At 54.5% G+C, this 23261-nt stretch overlaps 1 protein-coding gene across 2 annotated transcripts in view; it reads right to left on the bottom strand.

The window, feature by feature from the left end:
• Window positions 1–4296: 4296 nt before the first annotated feature.
• Window positions 4297–23261, bottom strand: part of ASTN2 (astrotactin 2) — a 329274-nt gene continuing 310309 nt past the window's right edge. For both annotated transcript variants that reach the window (XM_086763491.1, XM_086763492.1), the window contains exons 21-23: window positions 12540–12640; window positions 11266–11449; window positions 4297–5197 (exon numbers count right to left, since the gene is read on the bottom strand). In XM_086763491.1, the coding sequence (XP_086619617.1) occupies window positions 4960–5197; window positions 11266–11449; window positions 12540–12640 (523 nt within the window). In that variant the 3' untranslated portion in view covers window positions 4297–4959. The remainder of the gene's footprint in view (window positions 5198–11265; window positions 11450–12539; window positions 12641–23261) is intronic.

Here is a 23261-nt window from a genome sequence, read left to right as displayed (position 1 = left end):
TAAAGCCTCCCAGCCCCTGCAGCTCCACATGAGATGCCAAAGCTGGAGCACACCGGATCAACTTGAAAAGTTCCTTGAGGCATTTGCAGCTCCTGGTGCCCGGGAGCTGCCGGCAGCCCTTTGGGCATGGCCTCGCCTGCCCCAGCCCCAGCCCAGCAGTGGGAATGGCACTGGCAAGGCCAGAGCTGACCAGGGCATGGTCCCTCCTGGCTTGGCCACCAGCGTTGGGGGAGGCAGACAGGCCAAGTGTGCTTAGACAAAAAAAAACACAACACCAGAAACCTTTTCCTTTGTGTCTCGCAGTGCACAAATTGATTCACCTTGGTGATGCTCAGCTTCTGGAGAGCTAACCCTGCCTCTGGCCCAGCGGGTACAGCATGCAGCTTCCATCCTTCCAGCACAGCAAGATGTGTGCTCGCAGGCCACCGAGGCGTCCGTCACACCACAGGGCATTGCAACAGCATCAGTCACGGCAAGGCTCTGTCCCTCACAGGCACGCCCCAGGACGGAGAGGAGCTGGGCTGCCCGTGCTGAACAGCCTCTAGCTCTCCCTTGGCTTCTTCCTCAGCCTCAGCAGAGCCTGCCTTGTCCAACTAAGCAAAAATTAAAGCAAAAAAAAAAAAAAAAAAAAATAGGAAAAGCAGAAACCAAACAAATAAATGAAGGAGCAAATGCAGCACTTGACCGGAGGCCTTTGCCATGGGAAGAAGCTGTCCCAAAGCGGCGTGTCACCGGTGGCACAGCAACCCAAACAATCAGCCCCTCTGTGCACCGCGCCAGCTGCAGCCCGGCTGGGACGAGGGTGGTAGGGAACAATGGCTGTGGGGACAATGGGGATTGTTCAGGGCCGCTCTGCTCCTCGGGAGGGGACAGCCCCACGCAGCTCTGGGAGGGGACCCGTGGCTGTCACCAGCTCTGAGCTGCCAAACAAGTGGCAGATTTGGGGCGCCCTGCAGAAGGGCGTGTGCCCTCTGGGACGTTCAAGGGCTGCGGAAAGTGGCAGTAACCATGTTTGTTAAAAGGAAGAGTGAGAACAAACATACAGCGATGAGTGAGCAGGCTCTGCAGACAGACGACCTCCTGGTGCTGAGGTGGAGTTTATGGGGTGCTGGGGGGTTGCATGGATGGTGGGAGGAGGCCCAGGCTGCACAGGGAGCAGCAGATGCCCTGCACATACCCATGACTGCTCTATCGATGGCAGTACCTGCACATGGAGGAGGTTACACCTTTTGACCTGAACTCATCCTAAAGCTGGTGACTCCATCCAGGAGCCATTGATGCCAGGTTATCCTTCCCTGCTTCATGCCATCAGGTAAATCATTTCAGCTTTGCAAATGGATGTGGGTAGTTTAGCTATTAGACCTGGACGATGGCATCTTTTTGCCCCTCTCCTCACTCACTGTTCATGGCTCATCCACCCCTTGGAGCTCTCCCCGCTCAGGACAGCCCCTGGGCTGCCAAAGCCCGGCCAGTGGCACAGCAAAGCCGTGGTAGGGGCTGGCAAGAGGAACCAGCTCCTGGGGCAGCAGCAACTTGCTTTGCAGCAAGGATCCCTTTTCCCTAAGGAAGCCAGAGGAATGCCAGTGTGTGTGCACACACGCTACGGGGCACAGGTCCATCTGCCAGCATTGCTAGGCTGTGACTATAACTGTTTACCTTGAAAGCCAGAGGGTTACATTCTCCAAAGTTTCCAGGGAGAAAATACAGACCCTTCCTTTCAGCTGCATGCTGGAGAATGTGTAACCTCGATGAATTCCTCGGTTTTGTTTGGCTTGGGTACGCTGCGCCAGGTAGCATCACCAGCCAGAGGCTCTTTGGCTTTGATCTGGGAGTGAGGTGTGCTTCTCGACAGGTTAATAGCTGTCAAACTCCGCAGCCTTCCTGCCCGGAGTCTAGACTCGTCCACCTGCTGTGTACATATTCACACAACTCGCTCTGTGTGCGTGCCCGTGCGCAACAGCCAGCCTCACCAAGGATGCGCAGCGACGCTCTCCAGCAGCCTTCCAAGGTAAGCAGCAAGAATTAAGCCCCTGGTCTCTGCCGCAGACACAGCCATCCCGTCCTTGAGCTTCTCCTGTTTTATTCCCAGCAGCAGTGCGGGCTACTGGAGTCAAAGGTCTCTTTTCCATCACCATCTGCAGTAGAACAGCCCCATGCTGTGGGCTTTGCCCTTTTCCCCCAAGCTCTGTCGCGGGAGGCTGCTGGGATGGGTAGCTCAGGTGCAAAAAAAAAAAATGCCACAGTGTGGGAGCTCACTGGATCAGAGCGGAGAAACCAGTCCTGAAGGGCATCCAGCCAGCCACCCTGTATTTTACCTGGCTTCTCCATTCCTAACTCCTAGCACCACACTCATGATGGTCAGGAATATCACGAGTAGCATTGGCCCCGTCACACCTCCGATTGCCTCCAGTCCGCGTTACAGAAAACACAAGCAATTTGTCCGTCGGGTCAGTCAACATCAACTCTCACCTTCAGTGAAACCACAGAGCTGCTCCCCATCGCAGCACACTGCACGGGGCTTTCAAGAGAAATGAATCATCTCCGAGCAAAAACAAACAAAAACAAAATAAAAACACCGTATTTGTGAAATACGGGGAAAGGCACGGCTGTGGGCCAGAGCCTTGAGAAAACAAAATGGCTTCAAAGCACCTGGAGGTGCACCCAGCGCGAGCAGTGACAGGGCCGTCCCACGTCCCCCTGAGCATCCGGAGGACCCGTCCCACCGGGCGATGGAGTCACCAAACGCTTTCCAGCTGCCGGGGGCGGGGGAGGATCAGGCCCACTCCACCTGCACCAGTGGCTCTGAAGAGAGGTTAAGGGGTTTTTTCCCAGCCCAGCAGTGTACTGTGTCATGGCAGGCCAGGAAACAAGCAGCTCGGTGTAACGCTGCAGTGCCAGGAACACCAGGCCGGGACATCTGCACATTTGCATTTCAAGGGTTTTACTGAGTTTTGTTTTACACAATAGCAAAGGTGAACAAATATCGCCTCGCACCAGCGTCTCCCGTTTAGAGAGGTGTGAGATCTGTGAACGCCGGTCTCTGCTCCTCACGGTCCTCCGTCAGGGTGCTGGATGGGTGCTGAGAGCCACGCAGGGGCTCGGCAGCGCCGGCCACGTAAATGCAAAGTCTGCATTCACCTGCAGCAAGTCACGGCCATCTCCTTCGTCCCCACAACCAACCTCTGTGGCCACCAGCCACCTCCGAAGGGCAAAGGGATGGTTAACGGGAAGCAGCAGTGCTGGGGGCTGAGAGGTTTTCACACATGTGGCATCACGGTCCCTCCACCGTCCTGGTGCTCAGCTCAGTGACACAGCGGCCATAGCCCAGATGCCTCAGTGTCCCTGTCCTCTCCCTCAGAAAAAAGAGATTTAGCTTAAAAATCAAGACCTCAGGCAACCTGCGCTGCTTTGGCGCTTGCTCCACAGTCAAGGCAAAGTTTTCTGTGAAGTCCAGAGGATGTTGACCAGGTACTGGAGATCTTCCCAAAGTGCAACATCAACATGACTCAAGACAAATGAAGAGACAGAACTGAAGGGGGGGTTGGCAGGGGAAGAGCAGTTTGGGAAAAATGACCAGAGTGGGTGCAAATCAGGCAAATAGGTTTAGCTCAAGAAGAAAACATCTCTGGCTGAACTTCCTCCACATGAAATCCCACACCTTTGTTTGGTTTCAAAACATTTTCATTTTGAAACTCGCCTCCTGCTTGTTTGCTTTTAGGCGAAAGGGTTAAATAACCTGAAAAACTAAACAAAACTATTTGCTTTGGGCTGGCTGAACTGATTCATTCAACCCACACTGTTCCCTTTTGCCCCTCCAGCTTCGTTGTTTTGCTTTATAAAGAAAAAGCAATAGCTTTGAGCTGATCTGATTTTTTGGTTTTTTCACCCCCCTCCTCTCACCCTCCTGTACTTTCGGTTTGGCTACCAGGCTGAGAAATCCATTACCCACAGGGATCCCGAGCCAGCCTAACCCACATCTGACAGTAAAAGAAACCAGATTCTCCGTGTCTTTTTAGCCCCTGGCTTCCTTCTCGGGCTTTCCCACACGCCTCCAGCTCCCACCGGGACCGGCGGCCGAGCTGGGTGTCGGGCAGGGAGAGGACCCTACGCAAAGCAGCTGCACTTTCCCCTCCTCTCCACGCATCCAGCTCTTGGGATCAGCGCCGGTTTCCAGATACGACCCCATCTCAGCACGGGGACAGCCACCGGTGATGCCTTCTGTGGTCCTGAAACCCTACGAAGGGCCAAGCGGCGGTGAGACGGTGTCAGGAAGAAACACCACGGAGGCAGCGAAGGTGGACTTAATATGAATCTTTAATGCACAGAACAAGCTGCCGGGAGCCTTGCCAACGAAGGCTGCGCACGGAGCCGCTCCGTCGACTCGGAGTGGTACAAAAGCCCAGTTTGCCTGCAGCGTCCTGGCACCGGCCTGGCATCCCCCTCCGGGACCTTCGCTGGCAGCGCCGTGTCGCCGGCCGCCCGCGTCACCTCCTCCTGGCATCCTCGGCCACCACGGCACCAGGGCCCCTCGTCCCGCAGCTCCTGCCCGGCAGCGGGGCAGGCAGGGAGGGGGTCACCCTGGGCCCAGGAGCTCCCCTCTGCCTGGCCCTGGCCCTCAGCAGGTATCTCCTCCTCCCAGGGTTTTGGAGCACGTAGTCCAGGAAATTCAGTAAGAAAAGATTAAAAAGGAGAGGCTCTTATGCTGAATCAAATTAGGTAACTTCTTTTTTTTTCCTCTTAAAAATTAAAAAAAAAAAAAGGAAAAGAAATTAAAGTCCAACTTGCTGATTTCTTGTTTCTCTGCTGTCTGCGTGAGAAAGTCCTGTTTGGCCTCGCTGTCCCCTTCCACTCCCTCTGAACACCACCCGACCCCGAACCCCACCAGCCACTCAGCACATCACGAGTCCTCGACTCCTCGGAGTCCCTTGGCCTCCCACAGCTCCAGGCCCGCACCGTCCCTCACCGCCCCTTGGACTCTCCGTACGTGTTGCGCAGCATGGAGACCATCTTCTCCTCGCACGTTACTTTGGTGTCCTTTAGGATGCTGTACCAGACCATGCCAGGCGGCCGGACTTCTTCGCTGCGGCAGAACAAGTAGGGCATGGTCTCGGTGCGGCTCTGGATGTAGGCACTGCGTAGCAGGGTCGAGCAGTGACTGCTGACCTTCTCCAGCCTCCTCAGGATCAGGTGTGCCTTCCTGGAGGGGACAAACAGAGGTAGAGACAGAGCAGGGTGGGCAACACAAAGAGGAGACCAGGAGCCAGGACCTCTGAGTTCCACCACCAGCTTTGTCTAGAGACACAGACGAGACCCATTGCCCAAGACATTGTCTTCCCTGTTTCAGGGAAGCTCCATTTGGCCCCGAAGTTCAGGCTATATCCACTGTTTCACAGCACCAGGCTGGAGGGACCTCGGGCCTGACCCACTAGAACAGCTTGGGTGTCCTGGGGACGCTACCTGCCCATTGCTGGATGGTCACCACCACCACGTGCATCTGCTGACCCCCAGGCACCCTGGTGAGACCCCCAGCATCTTACTGCTCCCAGTTGACGAGCCCAGCCCTCCCTTTCCTGTTTTCCCAAGTCTCCAGGAGGCAAATGGCCCAAAAGGACTGACACTATAAAAGCAAGGAAAAAAATAAAAAGCACAACACATTAGAACAAAACAAAATAAACCCGTAAGAAACCACGAATCCCCTCGTGGGAGTCTGCAAAGCGCTAAATCAAACAAAGCGAGGGGAAGAGGGTTTACTTCAGTGGTCTGAAAGTCTCAAGATCACAGATTATTTCCTCTCCCCCTGGTGCCACAGGAAAGCTCTGGATTCGGAGCCGGGGGATTTCGCAGTTCCTGCAGGAATGTAAATTCCCGATAATGACATGTCAGGGGCAGCGCTGTCAGTCAGCGAGGCATAAACACGGGGATTATTTGGTTATGAAAGCTGAGTGCTGTGAGCTCCCAGCCATGGGGGGAGCGCCGGGAGCCCGATGCGGCCGAACACTCGCAGGCACCTGGGGACGGGACGCCGGGGACGGGCCGGTCAGAGTCACCCCAGCGCCAGAGCAGGAGGCAAGAGGGCATCCCAGCATCCCCAATTGGCTACGGACCTCTCCCTCCAGAGTGCAAAGACCAGATGAAAGGCTGTAGGAAACCACTGCTCCTCCAGGCCTGCACGTGGAAAACTTCCTTCTTCCTCCTGAGCTCGGGGGCAACGGGTTCAGGGTCACCTTTCCAGGGAAAGGGAAGAGCAAAGGGAGCTGGTCCTTCTTGAACAACCCTACATGGTATCTGTCTATCGATTCAGTCTACAAACGCCAACCTGATTGGCAATTTGAGCCTCATTAGCTACACACATGTATAATAACGATGTCATGGGCCAGCTCTGACAGAATACCTCTACCCATGCTGCTCTCCATAGCAGCCACCTTGTCTGGTGCTCCCACTGCACGTCAAGACCTGACTCGCTGGCCAGAACAGGTCCTTCGCTGCTGGACACCTGCCACTAAGAAGTTATGAAATTCTGCGACGGCATTAGGTGCTTTCCGTAACGACGGATTGATTAAAGCTAAGCCCAGCAGCAAATCAAAGCATGCAGGGACTGTCACTACAGTTAACAAACTTCAGCAAATCGCACTTGCTGGTGCTGGAAGGGGCCAGAAGGCACCATCTGTGCCATTTCCTTGCTGGGATCGAGCTGCCCTGATGAATATCAGTCTAATCTGTTCCTAGAGCCAAGAGGTGGCAACCTTTCCAGTGCTCCTCTCACCCTCACGCTGAGAAATGGTTTCTTAACATCCGTGCTGACTCTCCCTTTTTTTTTTTTTTTCAGGAAAGGCTGAGCAAGCACAAGGCCCATGGTTGGGCTTTTATGCGAGCTGACAAGTGCTCAGCAGGAGAGCATTTGCTGGAACATCATCCTCCTCAAAGAAGATAACCATCATGTCTCTAAGGCCATAGCTCCATGGTCATAAAGCATCTCTACTGCCAAAAAGGGGGATTGCCCCTTCCCCAACCTGTCCCTGCCCATCTGCTTGTGCTGGTGCAGGTGTCCACGGGGCCAATGTGGGGAAGTTTTCCCTCCAAAGGCCAACCAAGCAACCCATGGAGTTTCCCTCAGATTGGTTCCCACTTCAGCTCATCACAAGGCCTTTCCCAGCCAACAGCAAGACAGGAGTGACAAGAACCATGGCCATGACCAGCTCTCGAGGCAAACCCCAGCAGTAGGTAACCATGACTTGGCCCTCACCTAGACAAGTGGTGGACTCCAGAGCATGCACCTACACGTGGCCAAGCTCTTATCTTCCTCTCCTCCCTTCTCACCACTTCACCTTTCTCCTCCCCTCGTAGCTTTCTTCACCCACCTCTCACTTCTCCCCTGCACAGCCTGCTCATTCCTTTGCCTCCATTTCCCGTGGCCTTCTCTACCTTCCCATTTTCATCACGTGCTCCACCATACTTCCATGATCTTCTGGATTTTGCTAAAAATCACCACGTTGTCCTTCCTTCCTGATACATACCCAGGTCTCCTATTCAGGTAAACATTCCTATGTGTGAGGAGCAGCTCGAGGTGGCAAGAAGTCCAGGAGTCAACCCATCCAGACCTGCTGCTGTCTCACGTGCTGGGCTCCTCATGGAGCTGGTCTCCACACATCTGCTGCATCTGCAGTCGTGCATGATGCAGCCGGCCCCAGGACAGGAGCGATGTTTAAGGGGTGGGATCCAGCACAGAATGGGTTGGCCCTGCAAGGATGCTGAAAACACATTGCACTGTGGTCAAGGAAGTGACAGGGGAGGGACGGAATCAGGCCCCTCGCTTTCCGTGTCCGGTGCCAAAGCCCCAGTTTTGACGAGTTTCACCACTTTGAGTCAATTTATTTGAGTGGGGTAATGAAGTCGTGTGAATGTTAGATTTAGCTTTCGGTTGTCAGCTGTTCCCTCTTAAAAAAAAATAAGGAGAAAGAGAGACAGAGCCGGTGAGGGGAGGGGTGAGAAAGAGAGAGCGGCTTTCTGGGGAAGGCTGGGTAATAAATTACAGGAGCAGCTCTTGGGCTGCCAATTTAACACCGTAAATCAAGCCCTGGGTATTACCCAAGTGCTCCCTGCGGAGGCTGTCGGGTCAGAACGACCACCTTTTCAAATACTGGAAATGAAATCCTCCTAAACGCTGACCAACCTCATCCCTGCCAGAAACGGCAATTTATTGCCTTATTAAAGGGCGGGAATTGGGAGAGGGCGGCGGGGGAACGAGCGAGGGGGGAGCCACTCTCATGGCTGCCTGTGGCCAGACCCTGAGCTCTCCGTCCCCAAAAGGGATGAAGCAGCCCCTTTCCCCCTCACCCCGCAGCCCGGACGGGGGGTGTCCCCACGTTGGCGTGAGCCAGCGGTGCCCTCCCACCTGCCACGTGCCCGCCACAGGGACGGTTGTTTTAAGTCGGCGCCAACCAGGGACCGATTCTGCTCTCCACTGAAGTGACGGATTTCAGAGGTCACAGCCGCAGTCAGAAATGATGGAGAGGGGGATTTAAAAATAGTGACGGCTCTACGCAGCTGCTTCCCTCTGCGGGACCGCGTGGCACGGCGGGGGAGAGGAAAGGGGAGGGGGACGGGTGTCTGCTGCTGGGACGCTTTCCAAGGGCTCGTGCGTGAGCTGGCGGCCCCGGTGCAAGGGAGTGCGGTGCAGCGATTGCACAGGGGACAGGGCACCGAGCTCCTTAGCTGCCAGCTGCAGCTCTGCAAGGACGTGCTCAGGAGCAGGAGACACCTTAGCTGGGTGTGCTCCCACGGGGATGTCTGTCCCCCATCGCGCAGGGGACAGCGAGCACTCCCCTTGATGGCTGGTGCGGGATGGAAACACACCTAGAGCCAGCAAAACGCTGCCCTGTCTCACCTAGGAGGAAGGTGCTAAAGGAGAAGGAGGCAGCACGAAGAAGAAATGATACCTGGGCTGGAGGGAAGGATGAGCTTCCCAGGGCTGCTACAGGGAGAGGGTGGCTGCCCGGCTGCTGCGATCCCATATGGGGTGATTTTGTCATAAATTCCAATTTTTCCAGACTACTGAAAACTGACCTGGGTCTGTCAGACCCTCGACTGAGAGGACAATGAGTCCGGGACTCGATGGCCTCTTATCACAGCCTCCCATCGGTACATTGCATTCCCCGCGGTACCAGAAGGCAGCTGCTCTGCAGAGGCACTCGGTCCCTGCAGCCGTCCCGGCCGCCTGCCTGCACGCCTTGCTCCAGCAAAGGACACGCCGCAAGCCCTGGGCTGGTGCCACATCCTGACCCCGTTGTTGCTGGTAGCAAGGGCACGGAAGGAAGGCTCAATTATTTGCCCCGCCTCTTCCTAAAAAACCAAGCTCTGCTTGCAATGGTCAAAAGAACTGTCCTGAAAATAGAGGAAAGAGAAAAAAAACCAGAGAAATCTCCCTGTCGCTGTGTCAGGAAGCACTCTTGCTGCATAGATCCACAGGGCTGAATGCACAGTAGCATCAAATCTTCACCCGTTTAGACAGATTCTTGTTTTGTTGGAACAAATGAACGCCGTGAGATTCGCCTGGTGTCTGCAAGAGGAATGGAGGGAGCAGGAAAGGGGTGGTTGTTGCTAAAGGAGACTTGCAGGATGAGGCGAACCAGGTGCCAAGATGCTGCTGACCACAGAAAGTCCTGGTTTAGGGCCACCTATGAGCTAAGTTTTTAATGTTTCCTTAATGCAAACCGTCTGGCTGGGACATCTGGCTGTCAGTGTGTCTTCTCGCGAGCAGCTGTTTGCAGTAACCTGTGGCTTTCATGGAAACTGGGCTCACGAGGACGCCAGTGTGATGTATTTATTACACGGAGGCAATCAACTTCCCTCTTGTCGCTCAGTTTTACGAGTGAACATTTACTGTGAAGCTGAGGCTCATCTGATAAACATTTCAAGGTACGAAAATGAATGTCCCCCTGGGAAGGAGAACAGTCTGTCAATTAAAATCGCGTTACGAGATGGCCTCCCTTGGCAAGGTCTCCCTCGCCTCCTGCTACGTCAGTGCCTCCGTTTCTGTCCCAGCTCCCTGAGAAGCAAGGCTGGACGGCAGAGCATTGCTCTTGTCAAGAGGCTGGCACCGGCTGCTGTGGCGTTTGTAGACGCTTCCCCTTGGCCGCAAGTCATCTGTTTCTCCAGTACAGAACAGGGGCACACGAGCATCGCTAGGAGCTCATCTGGCTCGGCGAGGAAGGCAGACAGCAGCCACTTCGACCACTGACTCCAGATGTAGCTTGGTACAGAGTCGGGCAATACGGGCAATTGAAATGTCACCATGCAAAGCTCATGGCTTGGTCTAGGCATCAGGCCAGACAGCATCCTTCACTAAATGTGTGGGATCTCAGGTAACGGAGGAAATAAGGCTGTGTAAGAAGAGGCTGATGGTTCCCAGGGATTTATAGAGAGAGGAGCAATTGAAGAGGACAAGCAAGTCTGCAGTGTCATCAAAGAAGGAGGAAGGCAATGAGAAGGATGAGAGTGGCTCCATGCCAGAGACTAACAACCCGCCAAAGAAACTATGACCAAGGTCACCTCTGGAGGAGGGCAAGCCCCAGGCCTTCTGAGCATTTCTTGCTGAATGTTTCCTAAGGGGCTGGGTGGTGGCAGCCTGGCCTTTGCTGGGACACTGCCAGACCCTGCCAGCTCCCTGGATGCAATGTAGTCCACGGACCTGTTATTCCTGATCTGTGACCTCTCAGAGTCCTCCCACCCCTTTCACTGGACATCTGGGATTCGCAGATGCAGCCCCTCTGAAAAGGTTGCTCTTCATACTCCCAGGAACAGTCCTCTCCCAGCCCTCCTCAGAGCATCAAATGTACAGTAAAGAGAAACTATTTCTAGCATAAAGCTGTACATAGGGAACAGAGGATGTGCTGTGCGCTTGCTGGCACCCTTGGCTATGTCCCAGGCTGAATTTACATCCTTTGCTCCTCACCCTCTAGCTTTTCCAACACACTCAGCTCATCTGCAGTATCACCCACCTGCTTCAGGTTGGTTGCTAGATGTCCCACAACATCTATCATTATCCAATCCAAAGACCACCCAGCTGCTAGATGTCCCATGAACATTTATCCCAAAGACTGAGTGGGACCTGGCAGTCCCAGGGGACGGCAGGACAGCTTGGTGAACACCAAAAGGGAAGTTCTCTCAGCTACGAGGAGAAGGCAATGAGGTTCACTTCCAGAACGGCCAAGCAGAGGGGTGCTCCAGGCAGCAGGGCGGGGGAGGACGCAGGGAAGGGACAGGTACCTGGGCCCCAGCTCGTCCTCACTGCGCCAGACGAAGTCTCCAAACTTCTCGTAGTGGGAGTTGTAGTGGTGCTGGACTCGGAAGAGCATGGAAGCGGAGACCTCCATCAGCGTGTTGTAGGCCGTCTGCTGCTCCTTCCCACTGGTGTAGCCGTTGTAGAGGTTGTAGATTTTGTCAGCTATCTCTGGAAAGGATCAGGAGAGGGGACTAATGAACAGCTGGAAGGTGCTAAAACAGGAGGAGGAGCGAAGGGCTGGCAGGAGCGGCGGGTATCTGGGATGGCTGCCAGTCCCTTGGGGCTGCCTGCAGCAGGGTTTGGCGACCTGGGGAGCATTTCGCAATTCCTTAGGCTGATCCTGTGGCCAGTGCCCTGCGTGAGCGAAGCAGCCCCAAAGACTCCAGCAATACCCCGTGAAGGAACGGGAGAAGTACATTCTATCGTCACTGTGGGTATCTGCTAGAGCAGCTCAGATGGATTAAACCAGTCGGTGCACTCTCTGCTGTCGAAAAGGATCTCTCTCTGGAAATGAAAAATGCACAAAATCCCCTTTCCTTCCTTTTCTTCAGTCTCACGTTTGCCCGATTTTTCTGGAAATACTTATCAGTAACATTAAAAAAGCATTAATCAAAGCTTTCTTTGGTGTGCTTTTCAAAACAGAAAGCAAGCAGGAAAGAAAACAGGTAACCTGCCTTTCATTTAGAAGAATCTCTTTAAATTTAAAAGCAGCAAAGCTCTCTGGGCGTGAGAACAAATGGGATTGGTTTCAAAATCGGAAAACACAAGTGTGCAAAAGTGTTTGGGCTTGTATTGGTGTTTCTGTTTCTGTTTGGTTCTGCAGAATCAAACCAGCTGCCACCAGCATCCTTTTAAACACCTGGAGCTGGCGGTGTCCCTCACTGCTCACTGCCCAGCACAACCAGGGCTGCCTCTCGCGCTCCTACAAGAAGAGATCTCTCTTTTCCCAGAGGATGTGGGCCAAACACACGTTACCGGCTCCCGCTGCCGCGCGTGGGGAAGGACGCCGTGGCACCGCGTGGCACAGGACTACGGGAGCCACCAGCTGCCCAGCCGAGGGGACTTTGCTCCTGGACACTCTTGCAATTTGTCACTCCTCCCCAGATGAACATCGCCGTGCCCATGGGTGAATTGACAGGAGCCTTCATAGGGGGAGAGGAGGGACTGGAGGGGCTTGCAGGAGTACAATGAATACAGGAGAAGCAAAATTAGCAGGAAATGTCTTTTGTTGTGGAAAATGAGGTGTCTGAACACTGACCTTCTGCCTTGCTGTCGTCTACCAGCGGGCAGGCTGTCCTCAGGGTGACCGTGCTCAGCTCTGAGTGTCTCCCTCGCGTATCCACCGCATAGAGGGTAAATCTGGAAGGCAGGAAGGAAAAGGAAAAGAATGTCTTTATCCCTCAATCTCACATCGCCAGGTTGTTATGGGAACCAGCCTTCACAAGAGAAAGGAAAAATGTGGTCCAGGTTCCTATCGGTCGGTTTTGGCACCTCAAGGAGATGTGAGGCAAGCCTGGGGCTTAGATCAGGAGAGCACCCAGGGAAAGGAGCCAGGGCCAGGGGAACAGGCCACCGCGTCCCCACGCAGCATCTCCAGAGCTGTGTTCCTCTGCCCGCGCTGTCCCTGGGAGCCCTTCTGACTGCGAAGGGATGCAGACACCTCTGGGGTTGCTTTGCCAGGCACCGTCGCAAACATTGTAGTGCTGTGGCATTTGCAAGCCAGGCTCCTCTCCGTCCCTCCTGAGAGCGGAGCAGTAACTCCTGCCGTAATCAGTGACAGCTCATACACGTCTTGGGAACGGCCCTTGAGGTGGTTTTCTCCCTCATTTCCTCACCAGGGTGGGGTTGGTAAAAGAGTGGGAATGGTAATTTCACACTTGAAGATAACAGAGAGCATCTGACAGTAAAATAAGGCTTTTGCACCAGACAAAGTACTGAATAAACAGGCTATGGCTGCATGGAATGTCCCGGGATGCTCAGAGTCCTGGTCAGAGTATCCAAGCTCCAAAATGAGAATGCTTCTTCACAGCAGAAATGACAATCTTCCATCCACTCTCCTGAAAGGCAGCGGTTCGTATTTATCCACCCCGAGCCAGGCACGGAATGCGAGCTGGCTTTGACGAAGTGCAGGAGTTGGCTTGAGCCCCTCGGAGGTCTGAGATGCCTGGTGGTGGGGTACCCACTCCAGAGAAATAACACAGCCCTGTTCCTTATCCTAAGGTAAAACCCAGCAGCTCTTGCAAGTGAGTGCAAAGAGCACCATAAAAGCAGCTGAAGCTTAAACGGGATTGAGACCCCGAGGTATGTTTACTTAAGGAATGGTCCTAACTCCTTGGCATCCCTAACGGGGACAGAAGCAATGCCTCCTTTCTCCACGTCCCACACACCAGCACCACCAGCCCCCCCCTTTCCTCCCTGCGCACCTCACACGCAGCCGATAAGAGCTGACATTTGCACAGTAGCAATTCCCAGCACGGGACGTATTCTCTCTGAGCAATTAGCATTAGCTCCTTAACAATACTGGCTCTCTGAAAGGATGCCAGCAGACTGCCAAGGAAGCCACTTGTGTACAGGGACAACTCCCATTTCTACAGAGCTGGGGCATGCAGGGGATGCACACGCTGAGCTCACCCAAGGAGATGCTATTTAATTCTTTGGCATGACATCATTTTCCTTAATTTACAAGGAACGCTGCTCAGAGTGGGAGCACCAGGAAGGACGTCTGCACTGCGCAATTTCACAAGTACCACACACAGGCTGTTCTCCCGCTATAATTAACGGCCAGCAACAGAGCAATAGGGTGATATCAAATTCAGGGCTGGAGTCGAACTTCAGGGCTTCACATCCCATCCTGGAGGTGCCACCGTCCCTCCTCCTCCTCCTTTCAACAGACGAGGGGCTCAAGGCGAGTAAGGAGTCTCCCGCAGCGAGCAGGGAAGGTCTCTGCAGCTTGGCAGCATGGACCCCTTCTCTCTCCGAGCCCCCGACAGGGGCACCCACTTCTGGGTGGGGGGATCCTGGCCCCAGCGAGACGAGGATCTGGGCAGCAGGAGAGCTGGGCAGAGACCCCAGGAGTCCTGCTGCCCCTCCAGCTGCTCAGCAGCGGGCAACGCTCCTCTTTCTCATCAGCGCAAGCACAACAAGGGGTAAGAGGGCTTCACGAGCAGGTTGCCGCTCTCCATCCCCATCCCGGGGTCACTTGCTTAGCCGCAGCGCCCGTGGGGTTGTGTTTGCTTTTTAAAATGGGTGAGCACAGCTAATGCGTAACCTCTGCTCTGCCCACAGCGGCTCAGCAAGGCTCCATTAGCTCCGAGGCAATCAGTGCCAGAGCACTTTCCTTGAAAAAGGCAGACTTTTATCAAAACACCATCGTAATATTGGGCAATTAGTGCCCACATCACCTATTCCATCGCCGGGGGGTCGGGAGGAAGCATCTCTCTTGGCGGCTGTTAAAGCACATCCTCCCCTTCGGGCAATGTTACAGCCCTGCCTCAGCCCTCTGACTGCACTTTCCCCCTCTGCCCAGCACAAACAGAAACAAAGTCAAGAGCAAGAGCATCTGTACTGGTCAGGCCTGGGTTAAAAGATACATCAACAAAAAAGTCCTTCATTTTATCATTTTCTCAGACGATACAAGAAAAAGAAATCAAAATGTAAATGGAAAAAAAACATCAGAACCAAAGTGATTTTAATCTGGTCAAAAATTCTTTTTTGACAAAAAATCAAATTGCTTTACCTCACCTGAAACCAGTCCTCTTTCAAAAACCTTAGCGGAAAGATTTTCATTTCCACTCACTTTGAATGAGACGTTTTGGAATCAGCACCAATAAATTCAGCTCTGGTGGAAGCTGGCAGCCCGGGCAGTACGCAGCCCTTTGCACCTCTCTGGCTTCTTCCAACGAGTGATCTCAGCGAGTTTTAACATTAATTATGGTCCAAAAGATCACCCTGGAGCACAGCAGTATTAATAGCTCTATTTATTGATGGTAAACAGAGACATATGGGGTGAGGCACTGTGCCCCGGAGAGGCTCAGTGACATGAACAGTTTGGAAACTCAGGAGATGATGGTTTCCAATCTTGTTCTCAAACCTCTTGACCAGCCAGCCTCTCCACGGCAAAACACTTTTATGGCCAGTTAATGGCACTGCGCGGAGTGCTGGGGTTTATTTTTTTCTTTTATTCCCGGAAACAGACAATTAAGAGAAGAGAGTGCAAAGATCTGTGGCTCCAACTAAACCCAGCATTAACAGGCGGATCTTGCTCGCTGCATCTAAGAGGAACCTCCGGCAGATGCAGGCGAGGAGCTGCCGGCAGGGATGGGACCAGCCTGGGACCCAACAGGGCACGAAGAGGGCAGCCAGCGGGAGAGGGACCACCACCGCACGGGAGGGATGGGGATGCCTGCACGGCAAAGAAGGGGAAAAGTGAAGAGAGCACAATTGAGGAAGGGAGCTATGCAGAGCACGGGGTGGGCTGGAGTCCAGCTCTGCAAGGCCATGTGGAGATTCTCCTGCTGTACTTCCATCTACACAGAGTGGTTTGGGCCAAGGACCAAAACGGGCAGCATCGCCACCCATGATAGAGCTGCACCTGATTATGCCAACCCTGATGATCTGTAAAAAAACCCCAAAACAATGAGGTCAAAGAGTGCTTCTGAGTCTTTTGCCCAAGGCAGAGCATCTCTGGGGTGAAGTCAAAGCCAGAAACGAAAAGGTCCCAGACCCACACTCAGTGCATGAAACCATGTCCGACAACCTGGAATGCCAGATGGCAGCTACGATCTGGCAGAGCCTCCTTCATAACCTGGAGGTGTTTTGTTCAGCAATAAACTTCCCCTGCGACGCTCTCATGTTGTCCCTGTGCTTTCCAAAGGAGCCTGGGGCTACCTGCCACTGTCTGACAGCTGATCCTCTTTTTCACCTGTGCCCTCAGTAAGACAACAGAACACTTGCCTTTCTAGAAACACTGAGATATATTCTGCCCAAAGATGTTCCAAAGAGCATTTCACCACTGGAAGCACTCACACTTTGGTAGAGATCAGCCCCTCCATGCCTGGAAATGCTGCCACCTCTGCAGTGAACACAGCATATGAAGTCTTATAAGTGTTTACTACTGAATTCAAACCTGTTGGGACCCGAATCCAATGATTGCCGAAGATTGTCAATTGCGTTTGAAAAAAAAAAATAAAAATAGAACAATATGTTTTTATCCTTTCTCAAAGCAGAGAAAAAAGAACCCCAAAAATACAAAACTCTAAGGCACGAAACGGTAAGGCTGAGAATGAAACCCCAGAACGTGTTATTTATTTACAGACAACGTCGGCTCATGTTTTTTTAACTCCCTCTCATGACGCTCGTGATGTTTGAGTGCTTTCCTCATGATCCTTACTTGCGGGAAGGGAGATAAGGACTTCTGCGCCTGACCTTTCTCAGCTCGGCAGCTGATTTCTTTACATCCTACAGAGATACCACAGGCATTTCTGTTCCGTCTCGTGCACTGCTCTGCCTGAAGCCTTTGGGCTTGTGCAGCTGCTTAACGAGACGCCGTACCACAAACGAGCTGCCGGGGCTGCAGAGAGAAGGGTCCGATAAGGAGCCCAACAAGCGCTCCTGCAGCCGCCGAATGCCTGCGCTAAGTAACCGGCTGCCTGCGAGGAGCTGCCCGCATCCAAAGGTATCGGCTGTGTGGCAAACGCGGGCTGTGCTTTGGGGATCCCTGCACCACGTCAATGGGGGACAGGGCAGAGACGTGGCTCCGCAGTCCGGCATCATCCAGAAATACGCTCTCACGCTTTCCAAAGTGCTGCAAGCACAAGATGCTCTTCCCAGTAGGGCTTGGCTTGAGCCTGGCTGATAAGCCTGGCCTCGGCACCCAGCTCCTGTGGCCAGGAGACTCTGTTTTGCTGCTGGCTCCAGGAGCTCGGTGCAGGGCAGACCTGCCCGGTGCCATACACGCGGTGCCATGGATGCTCTCTCCCCTGGCAGCATGGGTACCACAACTCATGGTGCATGAACACGAAAACACAAATCCTGACGTGGCTGAGGTCACATCACCTCGGTGTTACGTGCACGCCCTGCCGTCACCCTCCGGTCAGTCACAGCTTATCCGCGCGTTCTGCACAGCCCGAGGTCTCTGGGCTCGCACGCAACCAGCGCTGCGATGCTGAGGCTGGTCCAGCGTGCTGACACGCACACATCACGCCCCTGCTTTGCCAGCCCTTCTCGCTCCCTGTTCCAGCTGAAAAACAATTCCGAGGCCTCCGTTTAAAAGCCCTCAACGGACCAGCTCTTGGCAACCCCTGCCCGCTCCCCCCCCCAGTGATCTCCATGCGGGGACTGGGCACAAGGGACGCAGGGCCAGCAAGGCTTGGGCTACGCCCAGGCTCAGGCACGTGCAGAGCGCAACGGCCAGGAACGGTGCCGCAAACACACGTGGGTGTGAACACACTGCTCACACCCAGCACTGCGCACACCCCGCTGCTCAGGGTACCCACCAGGCCTCTCCCTGTGTCGTAGTGCTTCCAGCTCCCAGACACCACGGTGAGGGGCTCGCTGGAGGTGATGCACGTGGTTTTTTTGTCCCAGTACTCACAGCAGAGCACCAGTGTGGTGAGCAGCAACAGATCTTCATCTCAGCATCTCCTGGCTGCTAAAAACATCAATAAATTGACACAAATAGTTTCCCTGAAAGACTATTCTTGCAAGGTGGGTAAAGCCAGGGGTGCTGCGGGGTGGAGCAGAGCTGTGGGTGTTTTACCCCCTGTCACGGGGTACGCGTGGTCCACAGGGCCTATGGGCACCCACCCAGCCCTGTCCCTCCATCGTGGGCTTGTACGACTCCTGCTGAGCCTCCCAGCTGCCTTCATTGATGGCCACGGAGCAGGAGCGCGGCTCGCCTGCCAGCAGCAGTCTGGGCAAGCATGGAAAGGGGGGGGTGTGTGTGTGTTTAGTGCAAGTATTCCCAATTCAGAAAGCATTATAATTTAAAAAGAAATCAAATCAAATAAACATCCATCACACAAGCCACAGGAATGCAGCTTAGCTTATTGGCGACTTTGTGATTTGAAATAATTAAGAAAGGTAAATGAGACACAAGCCCCGAGTCTCTATGGCAAATACCAAGCAGAGAGTGAGCAGGGAGTGGTTTGGGGAAGGAGAGGATTTCTTGTTCTATTTGTCGGGCCCCGACTTCAGGCTGATCGCTCATGCCATGCCCATGGTGCCAGACAGCGAGGTGGGCTGGTGCCCTGGCACGGGACTGATCACGCTGCATCCCTACCAGACGCCCCACGGCCGGGGATTTGAGTCAGGCTTTACAAGGCAGCAGACATCCTCACGCTGCTTCCCCAGGGCTGGGGACAAGGGGTTGTGCTGTGCCCACGGGCTGTGCCAGCGCGGAGCAGGCAGCTCATGGGGGAAGAGGATTTTCTGAGCAGCTCGGTGCCTGCCGCACGCTGAGGAGAGGCACGGAGGGAGGCGACACCAACCTGCTGCCACCACCCAGGAATCGCTGCGTAGGTATCATACCTCTTCTGCAGAAGGACTGGCGTCCTCTGTTCTGCGCTGCCGTGGTTTTTGGCTCTGCCTCTCCGCAGAGCCTATACTGTGACAAGGAAACAGTGGATAGCTCCATCTTGAAAAAAAGCATCTTTTAGAAAGCTCTCCTCACAGTTCTGCCCAAGAAAAATATCTTCTATAACTGGGCTTCTTTTAACCATCTGTGACAAAGTGAGCTCGCTGTCACCAGCGCGATGGAGGAACAGGTTAGCAGCAAGGCTGGTGCCACTCCAGAGTACTGAAGCTTTGCCGCCACACGCATCCACGAGGCTGTCAGTAAACTGTTTGCACAATTCACACCTTTTTCTCCCAGGACACCAAATGCTGTGAGACTAATCGTTATCCTTCGACAGATGCCTCCCGACAATACCAGACCACAGCTGTCAGATGGAGGGAAATAAATGTCCCTGCCACAACAGGGCCTCAGGTGTCTGATGCCTTTTGGAAGCATACAAAACAGTGCCCATCAAATACTGCCGGTAGGAGGAAGAGCACAGGCTGCTTTGCGGAGTAAGAGGTTGCTTGTTCAAGGAGGCCTCTGGAAAAGGGCACAGATCTGATTTCTGAGATGGTGAGGGCGCAGGGAGGGAGCAGCTGTGGGGCTGAGGACAGACTTGCACAGCTATGGGTCCATCTCTGCACTGGGAGGTTACTCTGAATTGTAGCCGATGCCATGTCCACACTGAAAATCACTGACGAGAGCGTGGTATTTCTCATGGGAGCTGCCAGGGAGGAAGACAGGGCCACTTAACGCTGCTGCATGCCAGGGGTGCGGTGCGGGACAGTGCCACTTTGGCATCAGGGCATCCCGCCACTGTGCTCGTAGAGGTGTTCTGCAGCATCCGCTGCACGTACTGCAGCCCCACAGCCGCCACGCGCCCCTGCGCCACAGGAGACACGGGAACTAAAGCAGCATCAGATGCCGCCTTACCCTGTAACTGTGTTTGAGGCAGTGGCTGCTATGCCCCGGAAGCTGTGCGGCACTGGGGAGATGACAAGAGGGAGGAGAGGCTCACAGGAGACTACTGAGCACGTCTACACGCAAGGTCGATCCCCAGGTAGCACGAAGGAGGTAGCTCAGCCACAGCCCTCTCAGCTCGAGAGCCGAGGAATGGGAAAGCGCCGCTCTGTGGCTTTTGGCACTGAAATGCTGTCTCCGCATGGCACTGGGTCAGCATGCTATGGTGCTCCAGGTCTCCTAGGCTTGCTCTCTGTCTCTCAGCTACGAGGCCACGGAGAGCCAAACCCTGCAGCAGGCAAAGCGTGCGACAGACTGCACGCCTGAGCCAAGCTACGGCACAGATTCGCTGAGCTCTCGCTCCTTACAGCACTCCATCAATCTTTTTTTCCTTCAGATCCCTGTCAAATAAGATCCAAAAAAGGATGAAAGGGAAAGAAAGAAATTAATTAAAAATCCTGACCATTTCTTGCTACTGCCTGGATCCACTGCCCCCCTGCTAGAGGAATCCCCGGTAAGACATCCACCTTCCCAGCCTCAGCTGCAACCTCTCGATTTCCCGAGATTTCCCTCTAAACCCTGCCAATAAACCCCACCAGAGCAGCAATTCCCAGTACCGCCATGGCTGTGAAAGAGGGCCTTGATACACAGGCCACCTCCTGTTCCCTAGAGCCCTGCTCCTGAATGATACCTGTGTTGGAGGGCCAAGATCCCACAAGGAGCTCCTTTGCCAGCCGGACACCTTGCAAGCGGCAGTGCCAAGATTGCCTCAGGCAAAAACGTGTTTCACTGGAAATGAGGGAAAAACGCCAGCTGGTTTCAGCAGGGCCATGGTTTCACCCAGAAGGTGCAGCATGGTCACCACAGCCCTTCTGGTCGCTGTGCCAGGAGGTGCCTTCATCATCCTGGGACTGAGAGCATCAGCGGTGCCTCCTGCCCCCTCTTCCCCTTTTCTCTGTCTTACAGAATTCCTCCTTTTGTCACCCTTGGTAAAGTCTTGATTGCCCTGGCACGTGGCTCACGCTCAGAGTACATCCTTTCAGGAGCAGCTCTACACCACCGATGAAGGAAGAGCAGCGCAAGCTTCCCTGGAGAGAGGGGGCACTGCACCACATGAAGCTTCTGACGGAGACAAGATGTGGATGAGAGAGAAGCTCCTTGGCGTGGCAGCAGGAGACCACACCCAAAAAAGCTGCCTTGACGTGAGATAACATGAACACAGCTGATGCAACCCTGGAGCTTTAGCTCCTAGGCACACTCCAAGGAGCAAGAAGACTTACTAGCTTGAAGATGCCCAGCAGATCCTTAGGGTGTTTCACAGGGATGGTCCCTGAACTCTGAGGACAGGACGAGGGCAGAAAAAGCAGGATCACTGTGGAATTACCAGTTTTGAGGAGGACAGAGAGAGTGTGTTTGAGGTCTGTGTTTCTTGGCAGTTGTGTCCTTGCTTTCATCCTGCTGGCTGTGAGGATGAAGATTCACAGATGTTCTTACAAAGGCAACGCAGCAAGAACCAGCTCAGCTCGTCACAATCTCCACTGCCTCTCTCAGGGCTAGGGGCAAGGTGGTCTTCTCCTCTGCCTGGCAAGGCCAGAGAAGGTCCCAAGTCACCCAGGATGTGAATCCTGACATCCTTTGGTGGAGTGAAGAACCAGAAGGAGGTGGTGCTGAGCCACTACAGGCTGGTGATGTTGTCTCCAGTGAAGCAAAAGCAGCTCCTATCAGTCTGGGGAGTGCTAGCGTCCCCATTCTGCTGGGACTCACCAGGAGATCCCAAACAAAGCCCTTGGAGAAAGGTCAAATGAGTTGCCTCTGACTCCCCTTGCTGTTGGAACAATTTCCCCCACGCCACGGCTCAGATTGACACCCGAGGCTGCAAACCACAGGGGCTTATCCCGCTCCGGCTGCAGAGCGTCAGCGAGAGCTGGTGATGGATTGAGTTGTCCTGGGCACAGCACGGCCAAGGAGGGCTTTCCCAAGGCTCTACGTCCCACATGTCCCTCAAGTCCTGCCACAGCCTTCATGTGGGCTTCACAAAACTCATCAATCCCTCCAACTCTCCAAAATCCCCCCGTGAGTGCCTCCTCTGCTCCCAAGGCCAGGGTGTCCCCAGGCAGCACCCACATCCTCTCTCCCTCCTGCGGCAATACCTTCTGCTCCACCCTTCGGTCCAGGACAGCCCTGCCCCTCTTCCTTCAGCCACAGACACCCCGAAGCCTCCAGCCCTGGCTCCACGGAGGTTACGTGTTTTGGGGTAAGTCATTACTCTGAGGTTTCGCTTGTCTTCTTCACACGGATCTACAGGGGGGTGGCTTTCAGCCTCATCTGAAAGCATCAGTCCTGTGTGTTGGGTGGGTCTCCCAGGGGAGACAAATCACTTTAGTGCCTTCCTTCGGCTATTCCTGGGATGGCTGCTGTCCTCCTCCACCAAGAGACAGCAGGGCTCGGGGAGGCTGTGGCTGCAGGATACGAGAAGGCTGCTCGGAAGGAGAGAGGGAATAAATCAAACTCTTCCTCGAGTTGTGCCAGGGAGAAAGGAGAGACAAACGAGGCCCTGGACCCCTGCAGTGAGCTCCACAATGGAAATGTTTTCACAGCTATCCATACCAGCCGTTCAACCTACCAAGGCTCTGCAAAGCCTGGCCATCGCCGGCCCTGGGGAGATGGGGGGAGAGGAAGGTTGTGACCCTTGGCAAATTGGGAAACGTTTGCCCCTCCCAAGCTCACAGTCACTCTAAATAAGAACCAGACACTCCACAGTTTGCTACCCCAGGAGAACCCCTTGGTAGGGCTTGTTCTCATCCTTCTGGGGGCTTGGCTTCCATCTGGGCTGCTGGTTGAAATCCAGCCCAGGCTGGTAGCGACTTCAAAAGACAGTGTCATCTGAGGAGCAGTGGGTGGTCCACGTCAAGCAAGTTGATGGCTGACTGTTCTTATATAAGCCACCACAATAGGGCCTCCTGCTTGACAGCCTCAGAAGAAAGGCGAAGGGCTGCATCGGCCGCAGGGAGCAGAGCCCGTGCTGGGCCCCGAGGGTGGTCCCTCCGGGGCAGGGCACGTCACCTTAGCAGGTTGGCACAGGGAGGTGGCTGTGAACCCTTATGAGCAGAGGCTGTCGGTCTCTCTATCTCCGTTGAGTTTATCCCCAGCACCGTTGGCCAGCCCTAGCTTCACTCTCCGCACGAAACAAAGCAAAGCGTGACAACAATGACAGCACACAAGGGAACGGCCTGGAGGAGGGGGACGCCTCCGCTCGCCGCACTCGCAGCATCCCAGGCAGGATCCGAACGTGCCAGCCTCCGAGCAAGAGGCATCCGTACCCCGCGCCGGGCTGCGGGGGCGGCAAGGGCAGCCAACGGGTCCCTGCAACGGCCCCACGACGTCGGCACGGGGGGAGGATGGCGGCAAGGCAGGGATGCTGCGTGCCAGTGAGCCCTGGCAGAAAACGTCAGCCAGTTCTGCGGT

The sequence above is a fragment of the Chlamydotis macqueenii genome, chromosome 20 (assembly GCF_036417535.1).
Source record: "Chlamydotis macqueenii isolate bChlMac1 chromosome 20, bChlMac1.mat, whole genome shotgun sequence".
Classification (NCBI taxonomy): domain Eukaryota; kingdom Metazoa; phylum Chordata; class Aves; order Otidiformes; family Otididae; genus Chlamydotis; species Chlamydotis macqueenii.
This window is presented reverse-complemented; position numbering and strand designations above follow the sequence as displayed.